General features: G+C 41.9%; 1 protein-coding gene across 1 annotated transcript; it reads right to left on the bottom strand.

The window, feature by feature from the left end:
• Positions 1-4,197: 4,197 nt before the first annotated feature.
• On the bottom strand, positions 4,198-5,130 carry LOC101608020 (olfactory receptor 2A14-like). Its single transcript, XM_004661138.2, has one exon. The coding sequence runs from the start codon at positions 5,128-5,130 to the stop codon at positions 4,198-4,200; it is 933 nt and encodes a 310-aa protein (XP_004661195.2).
• Positions 5,131-18,308: the final 13,178 nt, after the last annotated feature.

The following is an 18,308-nucleotide window of genomic DNA, read 5'->3' as shown; positions in this document are numbered from 1 at the left end:
CTAGTCCTTGAGCATTTACACGGGGCAGAGTGCGCACTCAACGGCTGTAAGAGAATCGTTGGCATGAACAAGCGTGGCAGCTGGGAGAATCTCTGGGATTGAGGTAGATCTGATGAAGCTGTTGACCCATGCTCCTATATACATTTTTGTGTGGATCTGACTATTTGATTTCCTTCCTTCCCACTTTATTTGTGCTCTGTGTAGGACAATTTAGCACTAAGCTAGCTGATGGCTAGCTAAACCAAGTTCTTTCACAGACTAGTCATTATCCACTGGAATTATGTTCTGAGGAAGACTTTACTAGTCTCAGATATTTAGTTATTATGGTCAATATTTTTATATGACTTATTTACATCAGGTGGGTAAATTTCACCAATGATATCGGTGTTAAGTATGGCCATGGTATGATGAGCTTCATTATAGATTTTATAGCCATGATGTAAACATCTGTTTTCTGCCATTCACTCCTATTGCCATGAACCGACCTGTATCCTCCGTGCCTTCCCTACCAGGATGGATTGAAACGACAGAATTAATCAGTAAGAATTCAAAAATATTAGCTTTACCTTTCCAGTAAATATAGCTTTGTGCATAAATCAGATTTTTATGTGTACAGAGATCCTTACAGTTGGGCATGATTTGGGTTTTTCTTCATTTCAAATCAGTTTGAAACAATACCATCTTTAACAAACTTCAGTTGGGCTGGGAAAATGGCTTAGCGGTTAAGGCATTTACCTGCAAAGCCTAAGGACCACAGTTTGATTCCCCGGGACTCATGTAAGCCAGATGCACAATGGGGCACATGCATCTGGAGTTCGTTTGCACTGGCTGGAGGCCCTGGCGTGCCCATTCTCTCTTTCTCTCTAGCTGCCTGTCTCCCTCTCCCTTTCTCATTCTCTCTCGCTCTCAGATAAATAAAAAATACACTCAGAAAAAGAAAGAGGCTGGGTGTGGTGGTGCACTTGGGAAGCAGAGGTAGGAGGATCGTCATGAGTCCGAGGTCACTGTGAGATTGCATAGTGAATTCCAGATCAGCCTGGGCCAGAGAGACCCTACCTCAAAAAACAAACAAACAAACAAACAGACAAACAAACAAACAAAACCAGCAGCAACAACAACAAAATACATTTCAAGACAAGAAAGAAACTTCAATCACTATTTCTTGTGTGCAGGGCTCCCTTCTCTCTTGTGGTGTTGAACACAGTGTATTTCAGTGTGGTTTCCAGGCCTCCTGACTGTGCAGGACACCAGCAGAAATTATCAGTGGCTTAGGAAATTTCATTAAGTAAACTCTAAGTTTTATGAGATTCTTCTAAGTTTCCCCCTTAAGCTTTTGCAAAACAGGATGAAAGGACATTGTCCTTTGGTGACTGGAACAGGACAACAGGCCCTTCCTGACACTGAACCCTGGCAGTAACCTACATCATATGTTGAGTCACATACGGTCATTTCCTTACAGCCTCATAAGGTTTTCAGGCTGAGTCCCCTTCCTGGTCTTCCTGCATGGAAAGAATTTCTTCAAAGCCCTTCTCTAATTAACAAATATTGTTTCTCTTAGTCTCACTCCTCATTAAAAGCAAATTCAGCTTGTCTCATAATGCCTAGATAGGTACCTGTTTTCACCAATATCGATTTTTTTTTTGTCTTGAGGGACAATCACACTTTTGTTTGTCACTGTATACTAATGGCCTGAGTGCAATTAGAATATAGGTTATTTTCCAGAAAGAACTGTGTTCCCTATAGTCAGAGTTGGATAAGTACCATCTCACCAGGATATAAATTAGTCAGGATATAATTGAGTATGCCATAAAACCTCCCATGACTCAGTCTCTCAAACTAAAGCCATATCCAGGCAATTCATAACCACGAGGAAGCATGCTCTTTATCATGCTGCTGAAGTTGCAAATTCAAACATAATACATATCTACACAGAATTTTTATGGTGTGCTGGAAATGTAACTGGAATATTTTTCTCCATTCCAATCAAGGATCTTTCCGAGCATCTATTATCCATCAAGGTTTAGAGCCACAGAATGTGTGAACCTGGGCTCAAGGCTGCAAGGAGAATGCCTCTCAGAAAATGGAATTGAAGCTAAGACTATGTCAACATAAAAATGCAAAATATTTCCGGTGAGATCATTTTTAAAAGAAAGCAAGCGAAATCTCAATGCTGTCAGCCCTTGTTTTAGTAGACCGTACAGGAGTGCTGGGCTGCTTGTTACTGAACTGTTGTGTGCCAGTTGAGATCTTCAGTTGCACTGTGGTTTGCACCTGAAACGCCATCCACAGGCACGGGTTTTGAACACTTGCTCCCCACTGATAGTTTGGAAAGAACGGTGGCGCCTTCAGGAAGTCAGGCCTGCCTGGTGAATGTGAGTTGCTAGGGGCTGTCCTCCGAAGGTGAAAGCCTGGCCTCTACTTCTGGCCACTCTCTGCTCCCGGTTTAGCATGGCTGTAAACATTTGTTTTCCGCCACACACTCCTATCGCCACGAACTGGACTGTATCTTCCATATTTTCTCTACAACAATGGATTAAAACCATTAAATTGTTTTAGTCCAGAATTTTGTTCACAGTGGCATGAAAATAGCTAATATGATTTGTGTGGTTTCATTACATGCTCTCAAGTTCAAATTTGTGATGGACAGTATATTAGGAGAATCCTGCTATGAGTTTTAAATATACTGGATAAACAATGTTGGTGTTGATATAGTGCATTGGCTATTACTGGAAACTGTGTTTTAGAAGTTGTCAAAGGAACAAGCACCTCAGTCAAGAATGTCTGAGTCAAAGGGGCTGGAGAGATTTCTCAATGGTTAGAAATGCTTGCAAAGTGTGATGGCCTGGGTTCAAGTCCCGAGCTCCCAAGTAAAACCAGATGCACAAAGTGGTGTATGCATCTGGTACTCATTTGCAATTGCAGGAGGCCCTGGCATGACCATTCTCATTCTCTGTCTTTCTCAGTCTCAATTTAAAAAAACTAACAAAAAGAATGACTCTGTGAGGTCTTGTATAAATTGAATCCAATAACCTGATACTCCAATCCATGATGAGGATTTCTGACTTTGGATCTGATAGAACAAGACAAATTCTAGATCTAGAGACAGGATCCACAAATATCCCTTGGGTATTATTTGGTCATCCACCTGCTTTGTTAAATAAAGTATAATGGAACACTACCATACCCATTCATTTATACATTACCTGTAGCTACTTTTGCCAGAGTCAAATTATGGGAGAAAAAATCAGCTTTCAATTTGAAGAGTGATTATTGGTGATCTTTCACAGGAAAAGTCACTAACAGTTGACCTAGAGGTTGTATAGCATGGTCTTCAACTCAATAGGACTTGGATAATCTAGTTAAAAATTGTGTTTTTTGAATCAATAATTAAAATTAGATTTCCAATAACCCCAGCAAGAGATTGTCTATTAAACTTTTAAACACTTTAGTAGGTGTGAAATAGTATCCCATTCATAGATTTAATTTCTAATTTCTTCTTAAGTAATAGTAGCAAGCAGAATTTTATTTGTTGTTAAAAAAAGCTACTCTTTTATAGAAGTGGCTGTCCAGAGCTTTGCTAACTTTGTAAAATTTGCTTGGTTTTTTTTTTTACAATTGATTTAAAGGAGTTCGTTTTATAATTCTATATAGACTTGTAGGTAGGTTTTTTTTTTTTTAATTTTTAGTTCTTCAAGGTAGGGTTTCACTCTGGTCCAGGCTGACCTGGAATTCACTATGTAGACTCAGGGTGGCCTCTAACTCATGGCCATCCTCCTACCTCTGCCTCCCCAATGCAGGGATTAAAGGCATGTGCCACCACACCCAGCTTGTATGCAGCTTTATAATAAAAATAATTAATCTGCTATGTGGGCTCAGATAGGAATCCTGGCTAGGCCATAGAAGGTCTTCTGGTGTTGGTAATCCTCAACCTTTGAATGGGCTTAGATGGGCAGATGCGGTGGTTTACAGCTATAAGCCCAGAGAGCTAGGGCCCTACACCCCAGACTTTAAAAACCAGAGCCCTATGACGCTAGACAGTCATATAGTTGTTTAATTTTTCTTTAAAGGAATTATGTCTTCAGCCTGTATGTACTGGATTACACCATTCCGCTTTAAGGTAGTATTGATTACAGACAGGGTCTCAAAACATGTCAACTAATACATTTCATAGAAAGGAAAATTCACTGTCCATTTCCATCACAGTGACATCTCCTTCCCCAGCGCCCTCCTGAGGGCGCCCTTGACCTCCGCATTCCTCAGGCTGTAGATCAGCGGGTTCAGCATGGGGTTGAAGAGGCTGTAGAACAGAGAGAGGATCTTCTGCTGCTCCTCGGGGTGCCGGGACCCCGGGGCCATGTACATGACGATGGCGCTGCCAAAGAAGAGCCCCAGCACGCAGAGGTGGGAAGAGCAGGTGGAGAAGGCCTTCCTGCGGCCCTCTGCAGATGGCATCCTCAGGATGGCCACCAGGATGCCGGCGTAGGAGGCCAGCACCAGGCACAGGGGCCCCACTAAGATGAACACACAGGCTGCAAAGATGACCACTCTGTTGAGCGTCGTGTCCGCACAGGCCAGCTTGAGGACGGACAGGATCTCACAGAAGAAGTGGTTGACTTGATGAGGCCCGCAGAAGGGCAGCCTCAGGATGAGGACTAAGTGGACCAGAGCCAAGAGGAAGCTGAGCCCCCAGGAAGCCATGGCCAGGACGGTGCACAGTCTCCAGCTCATGGTGACGGTGTAGTGCAGGGGATGGCAGATGGCCACGTACCGGTCATAGGACATCACCACTAAAATCAGGCACTCGACGTGAGCAAAAGCCAAATACAGGAATGTCTGCATGATGCACGGGACAAAGGAGATGGTTCTTCTTTGACTCACCAGACTTGCCAGCATCTTTGGGACGTTGTTGCACGCATAGGCGATGTCAACAATGGCCAGATGTGAAAGGAAGAAGTACATGGCGGTATGCAGCCTGTGGTCCCTGCAGATTATTCCAAGGATTGCCCCATTCCCCAGCAGGGTGAAGGCATAGAAGAGAGAGAAAAGCCCAAAGAGGAAACTTTCCAGGGCGGGACTGACCTGGAATCCCAGCAGGGTGACCTCTGTGATCCATGTCTGGTTGCTGCTCATGCTTCTGTGGCAAAACCAAGACCTCATCCAAAACAGGAAGATCGGAACAATGGAGTAACCGAAGATTGAAAGTATTTAATGACTGTGAGAGAGGAAGCAGGTTGAAATGTATCCTTTAGGATGGATTTCTAGAATTTTTCTTATGTATGTTGCAAGATACAACTCACTCTAATAAAAAGTGACAAAAATGGAGTCAGGCGTGGTGGCACATGACTTTAACCCCAGCACTGGGGAGACAGAGGTAGGAGGATCACCATGGGCTTGAAGCTACCCTGACACTATATAGTGAATTCCAGGTCAGCCTAGGCTAGAATAAGACCATACCTCACCAGCTCCCTCCCCCCCCCCCGCAAAAAAAGTGATAAAATGTCCTGCTGTATCCTTAGAATACTAGGAAAAACATGTATATACTTACATATGTCTATATAATAAAATATAGGGTAACATATTGCAATTTAAGATACCCTATGCAAGGGGATTCACACTCACATACAGACACACACCATTTTGGTGAATTCCACCTATTCTGGCTTGCATTTCAGGGTGGGCGTCTTGACCATGAATGTCATGCGAGGAGAACCAGCACTGACACGAAGCTGTGGTAGGTACCTTCACTTCCTGGGCTGGCTGCCTTCTGTGTTCAGACGCATCGTGATCTCGCCCCCTGTCCTACTGATGCTTATGTCTAGTCCGCTGCCCAGCTTTTTATCCTTCTACATAACTTCTCCATGTTGTAGTTCCTATAAAACATCTTGAAGGCTGGGGAGGTGGCTCAGCAGTCAAAGGTGCTTGCTTGCAAAGTCTTCTGGCCAGGATCCAATTCCCTAGCACTCATGTAACCGCAAGAGACCTTAGCGTGCGTTCTCAAACACACATATGCACGTGCACATAATAAATGAATAAATCAGGTCTTCTTATTCTGCAGCTTCTTGGATTCCTTTTGGTACCACCCCCCTCTATCTTCAGTGTTTGTAGTTTTGTTTACTTCTTTTTCTTTTTCTTCTTTTTTGTTTTTTCAAGGTAGGGTCTCACTCTAGCCCAGGCTGACCTGGAATTCACTATGGAGTCTCAGGGTGGCCTTGAACTCAAGGCGATCCTCTGGCCTCTGCCTCCCGAGTGCTGGGATTAAAGGCGTGCGCCACCATGCCCGGCTTGTTTTCTTCTTTATCAGCTCCTGATGTTGAAATTTAATATAATCATTTAAAGAATTTGGTTATGTACAAGGGATACATGGATGTATCTTAAAATAGTCATGAGCAACCCATGACGTGGATATGTTGGCAGTGTAACAAGATGACATCACCTGGTGAAGTGGTCACGTCTTAGTCTATGAAGTGCATCCTCTGGTGGTCATGCAATGCCACCACCAATGCATTTTTATGTCACATCTTTGTCTTTAAGTGGCAGGTGACTATCGGGTTTATTATCCCTGCATGTTTGAATATGTTCCTTGATAAAATACCAAAAAGGGAAAAATCAGTTTACATTAACAATGGGTACATTTTAAAATGATTATTCTAATTGCATTTTGCTTGGCTTCTTTCTTCTTTTCTCTGATATAACTTAATATAGAGACATTCATGGCCCGTGATATCTGCTAGTGTGGAATTATCTTTTGTTCTCATATCTTTCCAGTTTGCCAAGTCTGATGGCCATCAGACCTGCATGGCAGCTTCTTCCTCCTTAGCTGTGAATACTCTAACACCTGATGCTGTTTACAGGCATTCTGGGCCTGGGCAGGGCCTCTGACCATTGGAAGCGGTGGCTAGTTCACTCTAGTCATTTCTAGAGAGGTCTGCTTCCATCTAGCCAGCAGAGGGAGACAAGGGCCAGGAAAGGGATGGAAGATATCATTTATACTCTATTCATTTTCTTTCCCCTACAAACAACCTCAGGTTTATATTTTAAATTATGATAATATGGGCTCAAACCAAAAAGAATGTTATTTTAAGACTCAAAGCTTTTCTTTTATAACCTCAAATCTATAAACTCAAAATTAAATTGTATTTCATACTTGTTATTTAAACAAGTGCAGTGCTAAATCACAATATATTGATTTTGTTATATCACAAGTTATTTGTTGGTTTTTCCTACTCATCTTACTTTTTAGGAGCATTAGGATGAAGGTGCTTACAAACTTTGAGTTTTTCCTATACTCGTGATTATTTTTCTAGGATACGTTCTTAAAAGATGAGACATTTCAAAGGCTTTTATACCTGTTGATACCTTCCTTATAGGAAGCAGTACCAATTTCAGACATGTGGACAGGGTTCTACTGCACCAAGACAATACTCAGGTGAGCAGGCACTCAGGTAATCCCTGAATCAAAGTTCAAGCCATTAACTTCTAAACTAGTAATGTCATTTTGGTAATATAAGTGCATCATTAAATCAATCTGCACTTACAGTTTCACATGTGGCATATTTAAGTGACATGCATTCATTGTAGATGGCGCTGAGCTTCATAAGGGCATTTCCATGCAAATATAAAATGTACTTGGAACACGTTCCCTCCAATACCCCCGATTGCCCTCTTTCTTTCTACTCCCCTGTTCTGTTTGTTTCCTTGGCTTCCCTAAATAAGGTCACTTCTACATTTATATTACATATTTACATACATGATTTCATGTCTCTAGATAAAATATAGGGTCTTACATGTGGCATTATAGGTAAGATAATTCTGAATGAAACCACTAACCTATAATAAATGACTTATAAATTTAGGTTAAGGGCATTTGCCTGTGAAACCTAGGGACCCCAGTTTGATTCCCCAAGACCCACATAAGCCAGATGCACAAGGGGGCACATGCGTCTGGAGTTCATTTGTAATAGCTAGAGGCCCTGGCATACCCATTCCATCTTTCTCTCTATCTGTCTCTTCCTTTTCTTCTCTCTCTCTCTCTCTCTAAAATAAACAAGTAAAATATTTATTAAAAAATACTTACAGAAATTCTTAAATAACATCACTATTAAAAATTTGAGGGCTGGAGAGATGGCTTAGCGGTTAAGCACTTGCCTGTGAAGCCTAAGGACCCCGGTTCGAGGCTCGGTTCCCCAGGTCCCATGTTAGCCAGATGCACAAGGGGGCGCACGCGTCTGGAGTTCGTTTGCAGAGGCTGGAAGCTCTGGGGCGCCCATTCTCTCTCTCTCCTTCTATCTGTCTTTCTCTCTGTGTTTGTCACTCTCAAAATAAATAAATTTAAAAAAATTAAAAAAAATATTAAAAAAAAATTTGAGACCCACTTCTTTGGAGAGTAACTTCTGGATCCAATATTTATAAGGAAAACACAATAGCAGATCCACTGCTAAAACAAGGCATGTAAGAGAATGTGGCTCCGGCAGCTACTGAGCTCCCTGGAGGAGAAGACATCTGTCTCCCCCACACAGTGATGTCCTTCTGTGGAGGAGACAATGCTTCCAAGGATGTTCAGGGAAGGTAGTGAGCAGAAGTGAGGAGGAACAGGTACAGGGCCAGAAACTGCTACTTCCTGGACTCTGGAGGTCTTATCTGCAAGGAGAGACCCAAGTTATTGAGGTTCTTTGGAACCCATTAGCCAGGTCACACTCTGTGTGAAGGGTAGTCTGATCCTTGTCCCTGGAAGAGTTATGACAGTCAAGAGCCCTTGCAAAAATGTGAGTGAAGGGGGATAACCTGAAAGAGACAGAGGAACTCTGGCCCCGACATAGTGTGGGCCGTGGGTATTAGACATCTGCTCAGACGCTTGTCATGGATCAAGGCTGGAGTAGAAGGAGACCATGCAGTGAGGACATTCCCTCACGATGACCTCAAGCCAGGTATTTAACTGATCGGGTCTACTCCATTTCCCCTTTGCAACCTTCTTCACAGGAAAATAAACCTCCTTACTTACAATGGCATTATCTGTGACTGTTTCATCAAATGTAGCCGTGGGTACAGAAGAAGCCACAAAGCAGAAGAAACATTCTTCCTTTTAAAGGGGCCTCAGCAGGAGAAGCCCAGACTCAGAGCTCTCTGGACCTGTGTGATGGAGGTTCAAGCTTCCTCTGTCACCCCCGAGGCTGGCTCACTCCTGCAGTCAGAAGTAATGATCCAGAGCCCAGGACCTTGTGGTGACACGCCATCGGTTCTCTCCAGAGAGAACTGCTGCTTGTGAACCCGAGGTGGCATCTCCCCTGTCTCCTCGTTTGTTTGTGTGTTCCCATGAGATGGGTTATGTGCTTGTCTGGGATTGAACAGGGACAAGGTTTAGTCAGAGGGGAGATCCAAGTTCAGAAATTTAAAAAAAAAAAAAACAAAAACTGCGTTGTAAGTTAACATCTCTCAGTATTTATTTTACCAGCCTTAACAGGGTTCCCCCTCCTAACTGACTCCTCCTCTAGTGGAGTGATGAACAGAGATCTTTGGATCTAATAATTAGAGGCCTCGTGGAATCTGTGAAGATTCACCACAAGGTTTCCACCAGTACAGGAGGTATTAAGTAAATATAATTAGCAACATTGAAGTCTTCCAAAATGACAATTACCATTGCCTACTATAGACATATGAACTGTCCTAACATGTCCCTATTTTCCCAACTTTTGAAAAAACTATCCAGTGGAAATTGAAGCCCTTTTTCAGTATTGTTAATGTTTATATTTATTAACACTTTATCTTTTGACACAAATTAATGTTCAGAGTATGCTAGGCTGTCTGTGATGATGGCCCTTTACAAGTGAAGATTGATTTTGAAGTATGTATTTACTTGTGACAATTACACAATACCTACTGAGTGGCCCATATTTTTGTTTAATATTTTGCTGTTTCAGAAAAAAATAACTCTTCCATATGATCTGGGTCTTTCTTTTCCCCTTTGTTTTCTCCTTCCTTTCTTCCTTCCTTCCCTTCTTTTCTTCCTTCCCTTTCTTCTTCCCTTGTTTCTCAACCCCCTCCAACTCTTCCACAGGTAAATTCACATGTCGGTGAGATGGAACAACAGTCTTCCTGTGTTATTCCTCAAGTTTCTCCATATCTATGTCAAAGTCACCATTTCCTTCCCTTAGATGGTTGAATAATGCTCCAAAGTGAATAAATACATAATGCATACTATTCCTTTGACCATAAATGTTATCATTTATTCAACATATTATTTGTCATTAGGTTGCATGTGACATAATGCTCCTGTGATTAAGGTTGATCTATTGGTTACATAATGGGCTCTTATATACTCAGTGAAAAAAAACTGGCCTAGTATTGATGGCCAGTTGTTGGAGTTAGGTTCTCTGACCATTCTAATTATGAATGATCCATTAAAAAGCTTGGATTTTTTTTGCTGAATAGGCAACAGTTCCTCATGGTGGATTGAATTACATTTCCTGACTAACTAAAGATGCAGAACATCAGACCATGCTTTTATTAACCACTGTGTTTACTCCAAGAAGTCTCTTCAACTGTTTTGCCCATTTAATATAGTTTGATTTTATATGTATATATGCATATATATATATATATATGATATTTTATTTATCTGATAGAGTATCTGATAGAGAGAAAAAGGGAGATAGAGATAGAGAAAGACAGAGAGAGAGAATGAGCACACCAGGGCCTCTAGCTGCTGCAAACAAACTCCAGACACATATGCCACCTTGTGCATCCAGCTTATGTGGGACCTGGGGAATTGAACCAGGGTCCTTAGGCTTCACAGGCAAATGCCCTAACTACTAAGTCATTTTTGCAGCCTTTATATATTCTTTATTTGACAGGTTTTTGTATACAACATAGTGTGAGCAATGTGTGGTGGTGCATGTCTGCAAAGTCAGTACATGGTATAATTACTTCCCAATGTTCTTTATAGGTATGCCCACCCAGCCTCTTACCCTGCTCCCATATGCTTTCTATCCACCTATTTTAGACTTGGAATCTTCTAAGTAAATTCTTCCTCCTCCTCTTCCTCCTCCTCTTATTCTTCTTTTTGATGCAAGCCCAACAGACTGGCCCTTTTTTATGTGAAAGAGTGAGAGGGTGAGATAGAGAGAGAGAGAGAGACAGAGAGAGAGAGAGAATTGGTGTGCGAGGGCCTCCAGCTACTGTAATTGAACTCCAGATGTGTGCACACCCTTATGCGCACGTGCAAGCTTGTGCACTTGCATCACTTTGTGCCTGTGGCTAACGTGGGACCTGGAGAGTTGAACCTGAGTCCTCGCGCTTTGTAGTCAAGGGCCTTAACTACTAAGTCATCTCTCCAGCCTTAAATTCTCATTTTTGTAGTTTCTTCAAAACTACCTAATACCTGCTTTTTCCAGTAGCCAGATATCCCTGGGATAACCTGGTACTTTCTAACATCTTTTCTAGACTGCATTTCATTTAAAAGTTTACTTTTTTTTCAGGCATCCCTGCAAGAATCCCTTGGCTACCTGCAATGAACACATTTCAATATTTTAAACCTGCAGTCTTTTATCTTTTTATTTATTTTTTTGTTTTATCAAGATAGGGTCTCATTCTAGCCCAGGCTGACCTGGAGTTCATTATGTAGTCTCAGGGTAGCCTTGAACTCATGTCAATCCTCCTCCCACTGCTTCCCAAGTGCTGAGATTAGAGGCATGCGCCACCACGCCCAGCAATCTTTTAAGGTGTGAAACTTAGAAGGCAAACCTACTTATGCTAGCAACATTTACATTAAAGTGCTATTTTGACTTCATTTTGCCAAACTCTTTTTTTTTCATCACTTAATATAGTGACTAATCTCAGAGTTGATCTTGTTTTCTACTGTGTTTTCAAGATGTTGTCACCATAGCTTTGGCAATGTAGGTTGTCATCAAATCCCCTGATAACCTTCTTCCTCGTCACTTGTTACCATGACAACAGTTTGCACAGATCCAGTGTATCCTGAGCTGATCAGGGATGAGAACAATTATACATCTTGCTGGGCTCTTTCTTGTAAGCTCTTCTGTAAAAGGCCCGAGATCTGTCCAGCCATTAGAGTGAGATAAAGGGAAAGTCCATGTGTCCAGTGCTGTCCCTTCACATTTTCATCAGATTCTGATCTTAATATTTCAATCACGTGAAAATGTCAAATTCAGCAGATTACTTTCAGAAATAATTTCAATATTCACAGTAAATGTTACTCTCAAGTGTATGTTCTAAAAATGAAAATGTAATAGAATTGTTGACATTTTGAACTATCATTTTCACTAAACATAACAGAACATTGTCATGTATTAAAACATGATACACACAAAATAGTCATAGAAAGAAATCTCAACTTACTACAAAAATCAGTTCAATGTTCTTATTTCACAATTTAACATTTCATTATTAGAAATAATAAAATTTTCACTTTCTTTTATGTTTAGTACATTGAGATTAATATTCTTACAAACTTACTTATTTCTTAAAATACATTCTAAAATTAAATTGCAAATGCTAAACATATAGACATTTGATACCTATTTACTGTTGCTTTCTAGAAAACTTATGTTATAAATTCGTGAATGTTATAGCAATGTAAGTTTTTATAAGTTTAACATGCCTACACCATTGAGAGTAAGTGGGTTTCTTGTATCTCTCTGACATGGGCATCAACACTAACATTCCTAGTTGTAATATTTATTTGATACATGAACATTCAATACAATTTTTGTTCATCAACTCCTTCCCTTACGTCCATGACTACAGGCTCTTCTCCAAGTCTGTTCTCTGCTCTGGAGGACAGTTATGGACAGGGGCAACATCAGGAACAGGAGGTGCGAAAAGAGAAGTCCTGGGTAGAGAGCTACTTCTGTGTACCTCTCATTTTCATTAGGGGAGAAAACTGCAGTGTTGAATGCGTTAGAACCAGCCTGCCTCTCTCCACCCTAAACCTTACATGATTTGGGAGCCAGGATGAGATGTTGAGGATGATCTTGCCTTTCTGTTCACATGCAGGTCCAGCCCTCGGGGCATTAAGCATTCGCTGTTTCATTGGGGGTTGAAGGTATGCTGGTGGTTGTCTTTATTTATTTATTTATTTGAGAGCAACAGACAGACAGAGAGAAAGAAGCAGATAGAGAGAGAGAGAATGGGCTCGCTAGGGCCTTCAGCCACTGCAAAGGAACTCCAGATGCGTGCGCCCCCTTGTGCATCTGGCTTATGTGGGTTCTGGGGAATTGAGCCTTGAACCAAGGTCCGTAGGCTTCACAGGCAAGCGCTTAACTGCTAAGCCATCTCTCCAACACCTCATTTTAAATGGAAAGCAATCTTCATGACATAAACTGTTTTGTAAAATATTTTTATTTATTTATTTGAGAGAGAGATAGAAAAAAGCAGAGAGAGAGAAAGAGAAAGAGAGAATGGGTATACCAGGGTCTTCTGCCTCTGCAAATGAACTCCAGATGCATGCTCTACCTTGTGCATCTGGCTTATGTGGGTCCTGGGGAATCGAGCCTCGAACTGGGCTTCTTAGGCTTCACAGGCAGGCCTTTAATCACTAAGCCATCTCTCCAGCGCCATAAACTGTGTTTTATAACAAGCCTCACTACCAAAACACGTACTTGTACTTGTAGGATTTCTGCCCGACTCTCTCCTTCTCAACATCCCTTTCCCCTTCTATATTTGAAGCACAGGGGAGGTATAGTTCATAGTCTCCCCTCCAAAACCACCAGGAATACACAAGTGAAAAAGAAAACTGAGCATGCAAAGAATTCTGATCAGGATGAAATGAAGGAAAGTGATTTGATTTAAGGGGCTCCTTGAAAGGGGGTGATCAGGAAGGTCTCTCCAGCAGAGACATGAACAGAATCTAAATGATGAAGGCAGGTCTGCCCACAGAAGGCAAAATGTCTGGGCAGGAAGCACTTGTTAGGTTTTGGGAAGGAAAAGAAGTTCAATGTGCCTGCATCAGAGGCAAGAGGCTGTATATGTTCCTTGAAACCATGTATATGTCTTTAAAAATTAGAACTGAGTAAGTGGTTTTTTAGCTGACGATGGATTAAATATAGATGGACAAGTTTATAGCATGAAATAAATACTCTATAGCCATTAAAAGGGATCATTCAGGTCTTTCCTTCACCACAAGTCATGTGTTTGTGGAGTGATCTGGTTTATAACTTAAAATCTGAGCATCTATACACAAGTCATTTTGTGTCTATTGTTTAGAAAAACTATGTAGTGAACATAGAACAATTTGCACTGCTTGTCTCTGCAGAGGAGGGTTACACAGTGAAAAACTCCTCATGCAAACTGTCAGCTCTTTGTTGAATAAACCATCTGCAGCATCAGGGGAAATAAAACCAGAACGTTTCCATCTGGGAGATGCTCACAATGCAAGATACAATTAGAGTGGCCCATTATTGTTGCTCAGCCACTCACTAGTTTTATCAGAAGTTGCTGATCTGAGAAGAATTCCTTAGAGCTTCCAGTAGAGAATGTCGCTCTCTTAGTTAACCATTAGAAAGAGCAGAAATAGAACACTCAATACTATTTGTCTTTATAAAGAACCCACTGGGCAGATTCTACCCAATGTGTCAGGTGGTCCCATCTTCCTCGCAGTCACAATAAAACAAAGGAGGAGCTTGGGATGTGGGTAGAGGAGCCCCTCAGAACAGAGGCACCTGTGGTCACCAGTGGGGCTAGCAGTGGCTGGCAAAGATCTGTTCATAATCAGAGGGTGAAGGTCAGAGAACGGCCAGATAGCGAGGGCATTCTGTCACAAATAACTGGAGTCAAGAATATCATTTGTTTCTCATTTTCTACTTCCCTGGAGCAAATAGACTACTTTCACTTTTAGTTGTACGTTTTGTAGGATTTTCAAATGTAGCCTTGAACTTAGAAGAAACCTCAAGGAGAGGATGGGGAAAAAAAAATCTATCATAGATGGCTCTCTGAAGGATCTCGCTGAGAGTGAAGCCTTCTGGGAGCCTGTCCCCTGAGACGCAGCCCTCTGAAAACTGCTCACTGCGCTTACCCAGAAGCGCCGTGGCTCTGCACCTCTCTCGCCGTACCCAGGGAAAACTAACGAATTGGCTGTATTTTTATCGATAGCAGGAGAACTAATCAATCTGTCGTATTTATTCACTGTTTTGCCAGGATCCCCCTGGGATCTGTTTCACATTGTGTTTTCCTGGGGTTGGGTAAAGGTCAGAATTTCTGCAAGGAGGTAAAATGGTACAGAAAGTTTTTAATAAATTAGAAGTAATCAATTAAGTTGATCTCAAATCAAATATATTATCAATCTTAAAATTGCTCCCCTTCTAGACTGAGGCCAACATAACCCAACAGTGAATACCATAATCCCAATCAGAAGGGCCCCAAGGAAACGGGAAAATACTATAACGTGTTATACTATATAACAACTTGAACAGGGGGCAGGAGGGATGGCATCCATGACCTATAGCTTCCTACCAGCCTACCCGGCCTGCCGCCTGTGCCCGGCCTCTGCTCTGCTCCTCTGAGCCCTCAACCACATCGAGGGCATGGGAGGGAGAGGGGAAAGAAGGTCTTGTTCTCCAAGCTCAACGCCCAGCCTCTGGCTCTCTGCTGGGGCCCGGGGCAGGCTTGGGTCTCGTCGCAGTCACCAGACCACCCTGCACGTGCCGCTACCACAGGCTGGCGTGTGGGTTACCCCCCAGTCTTGAAATTTCTAATCATTATTTCACACCAACTTCAACCTTGTTACTATTTGATGTCAAATATCATACCAATTCTTTCATTTTACTGCAACTTTAAAACATGAGCACACAGTAATTTGATCATGTCCCCATCCAGTTATCCTCTTTCCCTTCTCCCCTTTTCTCATTCCTCTGAGGACCCTTCTCTTTCTAGGTAGTCCTTAGTCCTTCCTCCGTTGTGATGTCTCATTCGTTTTGTTCTCCTCTGGGCTCTATGTCAAAATGTTAAAAGTCTCAGGACAAGCCGACCCCATTTTGTTTGCAGAAACATCCAGTCCTCACTAAGAAGCAAATATATCCCATAGAGAAACCAATTCCTGAAGCAGGTTGAGGTTATGTTAAAAATAAGAAGTGGCTTGTTATACCAACCAAGTTTGAGATATCTTCAACAGCAAAGTTTAAAATCCCTGTAATCCCAAAATGCAACTTAAACTTCACCTTTTCAACTCTCAAACTTTAAATTGTTGCTCACTAAGAAGATGAAGTTAATCATAAAGGAATAAATGCACCCCCTGTTCTTATTTCTTCTCAGAAGAGAAAAACAGGCTTGTGAGTCAGCAGTGTATTTATGTGTACTCTTATCTGAATAGAACCAGTCTCCCTCATTAGGTTGCAAGCCCAGCTGGGTAGAAATGGCATTTAGCTCATTATTGTATTACCAATGTCCTTCTCAGTGTGCAGCAATTGTAGGTCATGGCTAAATGGCAACAACCCTATAGGCAGACTGTCAGGCAGCCAACCAAGGCTGATCCACGCCTAAAGCTTACATAACTGATTATATATCTGATAAAAATGATTATATATGTTCCCCAGTACATGCATTAATTTTTACATAATGATAATTTCCTATATTCTGAAGTATAGACAACTCACATATCTGCCAGGAATAGAATGGATACATTGTGATATATTTATACAGTGGAGTGCTATAAAATAATAAAAATGTATGAACTACGGTACCACTTAACCTAGATGTATTTCACAAATGTAACAATTACCAAAAGAAGGAAAATTAAGAACATAGATATTTTGAAGGCATGTATTCAACTTGCATAAAGTCAAATAAAGGATAATACTAATGCTTGCTTCTAAAATTTAGGGTCAAAGTTTTTTGCATTTATTTATTTGTTTATCTTGAGTCAGGGTCTCACTGTAGTCCAGGATGACCCAGAACTCACTCTGTTGTCCCAGGCTGGCTTCAAACTTACAGCAAACCTCCAACCTCTGCCTCCTGAATGCTGGGTCTAAAGGTGTGTGCCACCATGCCCAGCTAGGGTCAAAGACCTTTAGTTTGTTAAGAAGAGGAGGTCAGAGTAATGGGGGGAGGGTGTGATGAGATGCTGTTTGTCCATGGCAGGACATGCTCACGTGAGTGCCTCGTGATTCATTGAGCTACATGTACCCATTGCTCATTTCTTTGTGCCTCTTCCCTACAATGTTCAAAACAATTCTTCCCTCTGTTGATTCTTTGGAGTGGGTCAGCCACTGAATGACGCCCATCCCTGTCTCCCACTTGACTCTCCCATGGTATTTTCTCCCGTTCATCCCTAGTTCTATCTCTGCCAGCATTCTTGTCAAGCCTGAGGCAACAGCCTCTAAAGTGACTTCTGTGCTTCACACTCGTCACTCAAGATCTCACTCCACACAGCACCAGAAGGTTTTCTAAATCAAGGTATGACTAACTGTCATTTTTTTGTACTTGTACCATGGCCTTTTGTTCAAGTTAAGTGGTATTTTTGGCTCATCAGCCTAGGAGAGGAGTTCCTCCACGCTCTACCTCTCTAGCCTTGACCCTCCTCAACCGGGTGCTTCTTGCTTGAAAAACACCCTGACCTGTGAGTGTCTCCCACAGCTGACATTAGGATCTTAGGATCTTTGCTTCTCTCACTAATTAGGTGGAATGTTCCTTCCTGCCGATCATTTCTAGGCTCTTCTGTCTCACCTTCACTTCTCGAAGATGATTTTCTTCTCAGGGAAGTCTTCCTTGAGTTGATCCTCCCCTGGTCCAGATGTGATCCCTCTGCTGTGCTCTGACACCCAGGTCTATTACAGAAGCTGTGTTGTTGAGTGGAATTACTAATCTCCATCTTAGATCTGTGTCTGGTCTGGTTGTGGTACCTGTGGGTCTATCTCAGTGACTATCTTGCTAAGTGGAATCATTAATCTCCATTTGCATATCTGTGTTGCCTTCCGTTTATAAGTCCATTTAAACAGTGAATAAAGCAGTGGTAGGAGATGTGTCTAACTCATCGTTTTATATCAAGGACCTAGTATTGGGAGTAACACAGACATATGAGAGCATGCATGCCCATAGACATGCACACACATGAACTTTGGCAATGTGAGTTGTGCTTATGCTTTTCCCTTGTTCCATTCACCATCTCCTTTTCTAAACTTTACATTTATTATTTATTTATTTAAGAGAAAGGCAGATAGAGGGCCAGGAGAGAGAATGGATGTGCCAGGGCTTCCTGTAGCTGTAAACAAACTCCAGGCACATGCACCACCTTGTGCATCTGGCTTATGTGGGTTTTGGGAACTCGAACCTGGGTCCTTGGGCATCGCAGACAAGTACCTTAA

Source organism: Jaculus jaculus, chromosome 10 (genome assembly GCF_020740685.1).
Source record: "Jaculus jaculus isolate mJacJac1 chromosome 10, mJacJac1.mat.Y.cur, whole genome shotgun sequence".
NCBI classification, from domain to species: domain Eukaryota; kingdom Metazoa; phylum Chordata; class Mammalia; order Rodentia; family Dipodidae; genus Jaculus; species Jaculus jaculus.
This window is presented reverse-complemented; position numbering and strand designations above follow the sequence as displayed.